Here is an 11,486-nt window from a genome sequence, read left to right as displayed (position 1 = left end):
AAAAAAAAAAAAGAAAAAGAAAAAAGATACGGAAAGGATGGCAGAAGACGAAGGGAGGAGATGGATCTCCAATCCAGTGTTTTGCTATATTCATCGTTTGTGTGTTACCTTCACAATTTCTGCCAAATGTAAGGATTTGGTGTTTTACTTAATATGTGTATAGGTAAAACAATATTTTCCATGAAAAACAATATATAAACACAGTGAGATTCAAGAGTTTTATAATACTTATGCCATTGCTTTTAATTAAACATAAAACATCTTATATTTCATTCATGGACTCAGCATTATCTATAAAATGAAATACCCTTTTTAGTCCGTGAAGAAAATTCCATGATAATAAAAGAAAAGCATATGCAGTTTTACATATTTACATATATATTTTGGTACAAAACAGGACTCTAATTACGTATTTTGCTCTTATTTGAGGCTCTAGTTTCAACTTAGTATGTCTAAAACGACTAATAAATACATTATGCTGAGTGGTGGGGTAAATGAATCCTTTCAGGCCACAAGGGTACTATTCAGTAAATTACCGCTCTGCACTGGCTGATGCCTGGTGGCCTCAAATTGACAAACTGCCTTTAAAAGGTGAAACATGTTCTTACTGATTCATCCAAAGGCTCATTGTTTGTTATTTATTTAAACTGATGGGAATGAAGAGGCCAAGTAGAGAAAGAGTCTTTCAAATTTTAACATTTCCAAAGTTGAGCTACTTAAAGAAAACCTAGGTTTGTACAGCAATATCATCAGTACAAGAGCCAAATAAAACACAATTACTCCCCCAAACTTGGCACACATTGTCTAAATTCAAATCCAAAAAGGAATCCAGCAAAAGCAGTCATTGGGAGTTTTCTTAATCTCCTTACATTTAAATACAGTACAATATAACCATTATGTCAATCTTTTCCCACTAGAAGCTATTAACATGTTATCTGCCCTTGGTGAAAACATTTCAGTCCATGGGGCATCTCTAAATTTTGATTAACCTTGCTAATATATAATGAATGCGCTAATAGACAAAACTGAAAACTCCTGAAGGCAGCACAGATGGCTCTGAGTGCTACTCTGGGAACTTTATTTAGCTTCTTGAAAGGTGTCAGGGGACAGGTTCAGATCAATGGGCACACAGATGAGGAATTCTTTGTACCACGAACATTCAAAACAGTGTAAGCAAAGAAGTCCTAATCAAGCCCCCAAGCTACAGTAACCATCAAAGGAGTGACAGTAAACAGAAATTACAGTAGAGAAAACTTGCCCAGGGTCTCTGCAGAAAGATAACACAGGTACTGAAGTTAATCCATCAACTTGCATCTGCACCAGGGCCCATTTCTGGCACTAGAACTACTGTTTCAAAACGTATTTGTATTTAGCTGTCTATCACAAGCAAATTTCTATCGCTGCACAAACAGAAGTCAGGTTCAGATTTCTGTCCAATCTCCTTTCCTCTCTTTAAAAAAAAAAAAAAAAAAAATTCTAGACACGAACATTCGTTTCTTGCAGCCGACATTTAAGTATTCACGGCAAAAAAAGAAAAACTTGGAAATGGGAGACACACATAGTTTTTCTTTTCCTTGATTTCTTGTGACTATTTTATAATGAATTAGAGGTCAGTAAAAAGTCCCTTTAATATTTAATAAATCTTCAAGTAGACAAGTAGAATGCAAGGGATTTACACTTTCAATCATCAATCATTTCAAGAATCTCTCCATGAACCAAACCATCTGGGACTCAGGCCTCCCTATCATGTTTTCTAAGCTGACCCACTTCTCCATCACTCACCACGGTTCGAAAAATCTCACTTCTAAGGGGGTAAGCAAGAACCGCTCTGGGCCAGTGCATAGATTGAATCCAACAGGGTAAAAGGGTAATGCAAACACCAATTTAAAAGGACACCAGTTTTTATTTTAAATGACCCCCTGCCCCTAAAAAGACCATCAGCACATGCCTTCACCTGAAGCAATCTTTTCTCTAACAGAAGAGCAAATCAAGTCTGCAGGGGAGAAAGGGGGCAAATGCAAAGGATTAAGAAATCCAATCAAGTGTGAAAAGGACTGGTGAATTGAGTTTTGGAGATCAAATACCAGCTTTGCAAACTGGATGCGGCCAGGTCAGCGAGAGCTGGGTTCAGGGGGTCGGCCCTGCTCTGAAGAGCTCTAGGGACACCCGAGGCGGTGCAAAGCCCAGTGTCCCCAGCAGGAGCCGGGCCCAGGATCCCCTCGGCGCCTTCGACCTGGCCGAGGAGGCAGAACTTTGCACAGTTCGCCGCCGGCAGCTGACACCACCAGGGGCACCTCCATGCCGCTCCACCCTCCCGTTTGCCCATTCTTTTCGGGTGGCGGCTGCTGAGAGGGAATCTGAAGGCACTTAACAAGGATGGCAGGGGGCAGAGGAGGGCGACCTCCCACCCCAGGCTGCGTCCGCCACAAAGGGAAGGGCGGCGCGCCTCTCCTCGGCGCCCATCAGTGCCACCCGCGGGCGAGGTAGCACGCGCCTCCAGGGCCAGGCCGCCAGCGGGAATGGGCGAGGCCGGCCGGGGGCGCGCGGCAGGTGACAGTCGCGTTGCCCGTCCCCGCGCGGGCCCCAGCCTCCCCGCCCACCACGGGCCTCGCCTCCCCGCACACTGTCCTCTTCCGGAGCCAGCCGCGCGCCCCGGACCTCACCGTGGGCTCCGCGCCGCTGCGAAGCCATCGCGGGACGGAGCGGCCGAGGGGCCCCCAGTCCCGGGAGCCGGCACCGGAGCGGGAGCCCCTGGCGCGCGCGGTCCTCGCCCTGTCGCGCCCAATGCGCCCGCGCGCCGCCCCTACCCTTTGGCGTGCTCCGTCTCCTCCTCATTGTCCCCGTCTATCCCGCACGTGTCCTGGTCGTCCAGTTCCAGGCTCTGCTGGCTGGCCGCAGACTCGCTGTCCTCCGCCATAGCGGCGGCGCTGGCTGGGGAGGCGGCGCTCCGGGCCGGGCCGGCGCGGCTGGGCGGGCGCGGCCGCAGCTCCCTCTAGTGCCGCCCGCCGTCCTGCTCGGAGTCTGAGCCCCGGCGCCGCGCCCCGCCCCGCCGGCCGGCCCCGCCCACGCCCTGCCCGCCTTCCCCGCCCTGCCCCGAGGGCTTCAATCCCGCTCTGTAACCCCGCCCACTTCTCCGGCCCCTCCCCGTCCAGCCCCGCCTCTCCCCGCCTCGCCGCCTTCAATTCCGCCCTCTAACCCCGCCCACCGCTGCGGCCCCTCCCCTCAGGCCCCGCCCCGTCAGCGCCATCCCTGCTCACCTTGGCCATCTGGGCCCAGGACAGATCCCTGTTACCTAAACTCGCGAGGTACCTCTGCCTGGGGCTAGGCTCTCAAGGCTGCAAACGTGCAAGACTTGCTATCATGAGTGGCATTTTTGTAACATAGGCCATGAGATTTTACTTCTGGATGAGTTAGGGAGCGCTCCCAATCTGTGCAGGGGTTTCCAACTCAGCAGTAGGCGCTGAGGTCTGGGGCTTTGCAGAAGCTCTTCCCGCCCTCTCAATACATGCTGTTAACAATTCCATTTCGCATCTGTCTATCCTAATACGTTATGAAATCAGATTCAAAGTCAAAACAGAGTACTTCCAACCTTCCCACCACCCAGTTCCTACCAGGCTTGCAGCCCTAAAACTCTTGACAGAGAAATTCTTGAGCTACCCCTGCTTTCCCTGAACACTACGGACAGCTCAGACCAGAACAGGCATCTTGAGGGACATGGGGACGCATCCACGATGCTGGGGGATTGGACCGTTTCAGGTAGGCCACTCTGGCTTTCCCAAGGTCAAGGTCATGACATAGATGTCCAAGCAAACGTGCACGGCCTTCTGTGCTGAAATTGTCCTTTGTCTCTCTCAGAAAAGAGAAGGGATGCACTCTGTAGGACTGCCAAACAGAAGGCCGGCAAAGTTCAGCAGCAAATATATAGCAAATATATTGCGTTCTGTACAGAGCAGCCCTGTCCTTTGCTTTGCTTTGCTAAGATGATCTTTTTCAAAGGTCCTGCCAGGCCACCGGAAGTTTCTGCGGTGGTTTTTGCAAACGTAGTCATCAGAACCCTCTGAGTGAGGAACATGAGACTTTAAAGAATCACCTGAATTTTTTGGGTGGGTCCTTTATTTGCAGAAGATACTAGGAGCATTCTGTGGCTTTTTTCCCCAAGGGAGACTGTTTTTAAAACGCAATGAGCTAGAAGTATGGAAAGATGAAAATTGCAGAACGATTTCAAAGTCCATCAGCTGTTTGGCATTGAGACAACTAAAATTCTGTAAGAAGTGCAAATGGGGCCAAAATACAAAGGAAATACAATATTGTCCTTAACAATTGCAACTCTTTCTGAGGCAGAATGTCACTTTATCACCTCTGTGAAACTTTAGGATAAAAGCAAGTACAGATCAATGAGGTTCCTGCAGCTCACCTCTATGAACATGGTTTTTGGAGAACCATAGCCAGCTTCCGTAACCAACAGGAAACTAGCCAGGAGCAAGCCTATCAATCAGATCAGCAACTCTAACCTGTCAGAAGGTTTTCCAAAAAAGTTTGTTTAAACATAAGGTGGCTGCATGCGGTGGCTCACGCCAGTAATCCCAGCACTTTGGGAGGCCAAGGTGGGCAGATCACCTGAGGTGAGCAGTTCGAGACTAGCCTGACCAACATGGAGAAACCCCAACTCTACTAAAAATACAAAATTAGCCGGGTGTGGTGGCTCAAGCCTGTAATCCCAGCTACTTAGAAGGCTGAGGCAAGAGAATCACTTGTACCCAGGAGTCGGAGGTAGTGATGGGCTGAGATCGCACCATTGCACTGCACCCTGGGCAAAGACAGCGAAACTCTGTCTCAAAAAAAACCAAACAAACAAACAAACAAAAATAAGGCAAAGGAAACTCAGTATACATATATTTATTTGATTTTTCATAAGTTTTGACCAAGAACTGCTCTAAGAAAGAATTAAAAAACAAATAATCCTAGAGAAATAAAATAAGGGTACCAAAAACCAGTGAAACACTAGAAAACAACGACTAACAGGGAACATCTGTTCCCCAGAATGGAAAGAAGCTGGTCTAGATGTCGGTACAGTACTGAAGTATTACATAATACAAATGTCTTACAGCATTCATCTTTGGAAGGAGGGAAAAGTTTACAGATAAGCCTGGGGCTTCCTAAATCCTACTGTCTTGTATGGAAACACTATGTTTTTAAACATTTTTACTTCTTTCCCTGGCTTAATTCCAAAGTTTGGAGAATCGGAGCCAAGTGGCATCTTCCGGCATCTCAGATCTAAAGTTTATTTGAGCGGGGCACGGTGGTTCATGCCTGTAATCCCTATACTTTGGGAGGCCAAGGCAGGTGGATCATCTGAGGTTAGGAGTTCAAGACCAGCCTGGCCAACATGATGAAACCCTTTTCTACTACAAATATAAAAATATAGCTGGGCATGGTGGCCCATGCCTGTAATCCCAGCTACTCAAGAGGCTGAGGCAGGAGAATCACTTGAACCCGGGAGGCAGAGGGTGCAGTCAGCTGAGCACTCCAGCCTGGGCAGCAAGAGCAAAACTCCATCTCAAAAAAAGAAAATAGTTTATTTGGTGGATGGGAGCACTGTAGAGTAGTTGCCAGTGTATTTTTTTGCTTTTCAAGTTTCAGTTATTTATTAATCGGTGTAATCTCCAATAGATTACATCAACATGATTTTATGCATTTAGAGGAGAACTATTTCCTGGTTAAGTAGAAAACTGTGTGGATGGCTTCTGGAAGACTTTCATTCTAAAGCAGCTTTATAATGAAACATTTCATTCAGAAATCTGGAGCTTCTTTCTTGAGTTTGCTATAATCCACATTGACTGAGTAGAACCTGCATTGATCATCGGGACTCAGTTCGTTCCAGGACACTGGGTTATTCTTTCTGTCTTAACTAACATCTGGATTGAACAATGCCAGATGCAAGAGATACAGTGCTGTTCCAGTGCCTCCAGCTCCAGTAAATACAAAGAGGGGCATCAAGCTCGGATGCTTCCTGGCCTGACCGATGATCTGGCAGAGCACGTTTGCGGCAGAGGCATCCGATTGGAAAGGAGAGAGCCAGCCTAGCCACCAGGCCCTGGGCTAAGTAGTATCTCGCCAGTGTATTTTAAGGGGCCTTTGGGAATTTTCTATTCTTCCCGGCCCACTCCTACTACGGATGTAAGACTGTAATTGTGTACTTGGTCTTGTTTTAACTTATAACTTCTTTTTTAATTTTGGTAAAATACATACAACATAAAATATACTATCCTAACCACATTTCTTTCTTTTTTTTGAGAAGGAGTTTCATTCTCGTTGCCCACGTTAGAGTGCAATGGCATGATCTCAGCTCACTGCAACCTCTACCTCTCAGGTTCAAGCAAGTCTTCTGCCTCAGCCTCCAGAGTAGCTGGGATTACAGGCACCCACCACCACACTTGGCTAATTTTTGTAGTTTTTAGTAAAGATGGGGTTTCACCATGTTGGCCAGGCTGGTCTTGAACTCCTGACCTCAGGTGATCCACCCACCTCAGCCTCCCAAAGTTCTGGGATTACAAGCGTGAGCCACTGCATCTGCTTATCCTAACCATGTTTAAGTGTACAGTTTAATAGTGTTAAATATCCTCATATTATGGTGCAACCAGTCTCCAAACCTTTTTCATTTTGTAAAACTGAAACTCTACACCCATTAAGCCACAATCCCCCTTCTCTCCTCAGGCGCCGGAACTCACCATTCTACTTTCTGTTTCTATGAGTCTGACTACTCTAGATACCTCATATAAAGAATCCGTCTTGTCCAGGTGCGGTGGCTCACGCCTGTAATCCCAACACTTTGGGAGGCAGAGGTGGACAGATCATGAGGTCAGGAGATTGAGACCACCCTGGCCAACATGGTGAAACACTGTCTCTACTAAAAATGCAAAAAGTAGCTGGGCGTTGTAGTGGACACCTGTAATCCCAGCTATTCAGGAGGCTGAGGCAGAAGAATTGCTTGAACCCTGGGAGGTGGAGGCTGCAGTGAGCTGAGACGGTGCCACTGCACTCCAAACTGGCAACAGAGAGAGACTCTGTCTCAAAAAAAAAAAAAAAGTATCTGTCTTTTGGTGACTGCTGTATTTCACTTAGCACAGTGTCTTCAAGGTTCAACCACCTTATAGCATGTGTCCAAATTTCGTCACTTTTTAAGGCTAAATAATCTTCCATTGTATGTATTTACCACATTTTACTTATCCGTTCATCCATTGATGGACATTGGGTTGTGTCCACCCTTTGTCTATTGTGAAGAATGCTGTTATAAATACGTGGGTACAAATATCTCTTCAAGACTCTGCTTTCAATTCTTTTAAACGTATCTTCCAGAAGAAGTGTTAAATGATATGGTCATTCTGAGAGTTTCTGAGGAACTGCCATATTGTTTTCCACAGTGGCTGTGCCATTTTACAATCGCACCAATAGTAGACAAGAGTTCCAGTCTCTCCATTTCTTCTTCAACACTTGTTATTTTCTATTTTTCTAATAGCAGTAATTCTAATGGGTATGCAGTAATACAGCTTCTTTATATAATCAGGCACTTACATGTAACCACTGTTTCTTCTTATGAAGTATATTGTTTTAGACCAAAACAATAACAAACTTTTAAAAATAAAATATAATACAGGAATATGTTGGGGATAGTTATATATTTATAAGAAAATATGCAATTACAATGAGTATTATGCCTTTTTTTTTTTTTTTTTTATTTTTATTTTTTTTTTCTTTTTTTTTTTCTTGTAACTTGGTAAACTCTTTCTTGCTTTGAGAGCTTTGTACCTGTTTCCTTGAGATGGACTTTCACTCCTGTCACTCAGGCTGGAGTGCAATGGCGCGATCTTGGCTCACTGCAACTTCTGCCTCCCCAGTTCAAGCCATCCTCCTGCTTCAGCCTCCTACGTAGCTGGGATTACAGGCACACACCATGAAACCTGGCTAAAATTTTTTTTGTATTTTTTGTAGAGACAGGGTTTCACCATGTTGGTCAGACTGGTCTCAAACCCCTAACCTCAAATGATTCCTCTGCCTTGGCCTTCCAAAGTGCTGGGATTACAGGCATGAGCTACCAGGCATGACCTGCAATTACTTTTAATTGCAAAAGAATCTAAAAAAGTAATAATTAACTAGAAGATAAAATCTGAGGAAATAGCCCAGAATGCAGTTCAGAGGAATGGAAAGTCAAGCAATGGAAGGAGTAAAGAGCCGTGGGTGACAGGGCAAGGCATGGAGAGCTTCCTTCCTGCCCCTCAGAACAACACCCCACCATGAACACAAGCTTGCGTTGTCTGGCTACATGCGGGGAAGAACCGAGCTGAGCCAGCCTGGGCCGTGGGGACTCTCCAGTACTTAGTCAATGCACCAGCTGACCACAGACACATCAGACAGCCCACCTGTGTGGTCAGCATAACTTCCCAGCTGGCCAGCAAACTTGACAAATAATAAATCATTGTCGTTGGGCCGGACACAGTGGCTCACGCCTGTAATCTCAGCTCTTTGGGAGGCCAAGGCAGGCAGATCACGAGGTCAGGAGTTTGAGACCAACCTGGCCAACACGGTGAAACTCCATCCCTAGTAAATATACAAAAAATTAGCCAGGCATGGTGGTGCGCACCTGTAATCCCAGCTACTCAGGAGGCTCAGGCAGGAGAATCGCTTGAACCCAGGAGGCGGGGGTTGCACTTAATCGAGGTTGTGCCATTGCACTCCAGCCTGGGAGACAGGAAGAGACTCTGTCTCAGAAAAAAAAAAAAAAAGTTGGTTGTTTTAACCTATTAAATTTTGGAGTGTTTCTTTTCATTTTTAAAAGTTAATTTATTTATTTTTTTTTTTTGAGATGGAGTCTCACTCTGTTGTCTAGGCTGGAGTGCAGTGGTGCCATCTCTGCTCACTGCAACCCCCACCTCCTGGGCTCATGCAATTCTCCTGCCTCAGCCCCCAGCATAGCCGGGATTAAAAACACCCGCCATCACACCTCGCAAATTTTTATCTTTTCAGTAGAGACTGAGTTTAACCATGTTGGCAAGGCTGGTCTCGAACTCCTGACCCCAAGTGATCTGCCTGCCTTGGCCTCCCAAAGTGCTGGGATTACAGGTGTGAGCCACCTCACCTGGCCTGGAGTGTTTTATTCTACAGTAATAACTAACCAACCTGCAGAAAAACAAAGACCAAAAGAAATCCTTAAAGATACTCATTTTTTACTATCACAGTTACTATCTGCATACCTGGCTATGTCCGAAAAAGATTCATGCCAAACCGTTAGTTTGCACTCTCCATTCTGGGCTCACAAAAGCAAAGCCCATTACTTTAGCAATATGCTGGCTATTCTTCCTAGCTGGTTTGCTTTAGAGATGTGTTTGGCTGGGTTTTATTTTGTAAGTGACTATTTCTTTCTAATTGTTGAGGAACCCTGTAACTACCCTGCACCTTTTGCAACTGTGCATTGGAGGAGCGTTTCTTGCGATCACTGTGAGGGTAATTTTCACCCCGTTGCTTGGTATTCTGCAGAAAGGTTTTCATACTTGTTCAAACCAGCAGGTTGGTGCCAGGTGAGTATTGCAGATCAGCTGCATTTCAGAACTTCACAATTGGTGAGTCTGCATCTTGTCCCAGTAGGACAAGTTGAGGCTTGAGGGTGATGCCAAGGAAAATTCTAGAGGATACGGAATGATGCCACAGCAGATGGAGGCATGTGTTCATTTAGGAGCTGGAAGGTGCCTCCGTTGTATGAGTTGGGTCACCTTGAAACTACACTGCTCGCCAAACTCCTTAAATGTGTTCAGGCTTTCTCCACGTGTGCATCACTGGAGAGTTGGATAGTTTATTGCCAGAGTCCATTACTTCTTTTTTGATAAGGATGATATTCTGGTAGTACGCTGTCTCATTGGATATTTTAACTAGAAGTAGAAATACTAGAGGAGGCAAAAGAATCTATTCTAGCCTGTCCATGATTAGAGCTTCTGGCCTTTTCAGGAAGAAAGGATGGAGGAAAAAGTAACTGGTAAAGAAAGTGAGGGTAGTAGGTAAAGAAGAGGAAGGAGATAGAGGAAAACCAGGAGAGGGAGGAGGAAACAAAGGAGGGGCAGAAGTGAGCGCCAGCTGTATACATGACGAGGGCTGCAGTGGTCTCCAGATGTCCAGTCTCCCTACATCCAGGCTTCACTGCTCTTTTCAATAGTGCTGCTTGGAAAATTCTTCCATAGCAATCTGAGCATGCTCATCCTCTGACTTAGAAACTCTGTGGCGCCCAGTTGCCTTCTGCATCAAGTCAAATCCCGCTAGGTTGGCGTTCAAGGCCTTCCACACCCTGGCCTCACCTTACCCCTGGTCTTAGGTCTGACCTGAGCCTCTCCAGGTCCTCCATTTGCCCTGGGCCCCCTTCCTTATCTCTGGAGGCACCAGGCCCTTAAATGCCCTTTCCTTACTCCCAGCATCACTAAGGACACAGCTTCTGTGTTGCCTCCCCTGCCAAGGGTTTATAAGCTAGCCGTCATCCCAGCACTGGCCCAGCAGCTCCTGAAGAATCATACATCATGTACTTCTCTCTGTATCTGCATCACCTAAACAGTGCCTGAAACCAAGAGGACCCTTCCTAAGAGCTATAGAATGAATCAGTGAATCCATGGCCCCTAATTTCCCTGTTTGCCAGCCCAATACCTTTTTAAAGGTGTTTTTAAATTTTATTTGTATTATTTCAGATGAGATCTCACTCTGTCACCCAGGCTGGAGTGCAGTGGTACAATCTTAGCTCACTGAAACCTCTGGCTCCCAGGATCAAGCAATTCTCCCACCTTAACCTCCTGAGAATCTGGGATTACAGGCATGTGCCACCATGCCCGGCTAATTTTTGTACTTTTTAGTAGAGATAGGGTTTTACCATGTTGGCAGGCTGGTCTCAAACTTCTGATCTCAAGTGATCTGCCCACCTTGGACTTCCAAAGTGCTGGGATTATAGGCATGAGCCACTGTGCCTGGCCTTAGCTGTTTTTTTAAATTAAAAAAAAAATTTTTAAGATAGGGTCTTGCTCCATTGCCCAGGCTGAAGTTCGGTGGCAGAATCACAGCTTACTGCAGCTTCTAACTCCTGGGTTCAAGAGATCCTTCCACCTCATCCTAAAGTTGTTTTAGGAGGGCAACTAATAATACAGCCCATAGAATTTACGGGCTGTGGTGTGATAATTCAATACATACATATAGTATCTATTGATCAAATCAGAGTAATTAGCAAAAAACATCACCTCAAACATTTATCCTTTCTTTGCAATGGAAACATTCAAAATCCTCTCTTCTAGTTATTTGAAAATACTTGATAAATTATTAACTATTATCCCCCTGTAGTGCTACAAAACACTAGAATTTATTCCCCCATCCAACTATAGTTTATATCCATTAACCAACCCCTCTCGTCCCCTCTCCACCTCCCTTCCTAGCTGCTAGTAAACACTGCTCTACTCTCAAGCTTC

At 45.7% G+C, this 11,486-nt stretch overlaps 1 protein-coding gene and 1 pseudogene across 1 annotated transcript in view; both read right to left on the bottom strand.

The window, feature by feature from the left end:
- Positions 1-3,029, bottom strand: part of NMT2 (N-myristoyltransferase 2) — a 61,497-nt gene extending 58,468 nt beyond the window's left edge. The window contains 1 exon segment of the mRNA XM_017529801.2: positions 2,808-3,029. Within this exon segment, the coding sequence (XP_017385290.1) occupies positions 2,808-2,917 (110 nt within the window). The 5' untranslated portion in view covers positions 2,918-3,029.
- Positions 3,030-5,714: 2,685 nt separating this feature from the next.
- Positions 5,715-11,486, bottom strand: part of LOC108305183 — a 40,667-nt pseudogene continuing 34,895 nt past the window's right edge.

Source organism: Cebus imitator, unplaced genomic scaffold (genome assembly GCF_001604975.1).
Source record: "Cebus imitator isolate Cc_AM_T3 unplaced genomic scaffold, Cebus_imitator-1.0 Scaffold61, whole genome shotgun sequence".
NCBI classification, from domain to species: domain Eukaryota; kingdom Metazoa; phylum Chordata; class Mammalia; order Primates; family Cebidae; genus Cebus; species Cebus imitator.
This window is presented reverse-complemented; position numbering and strand designations above follow the sequence as displayed.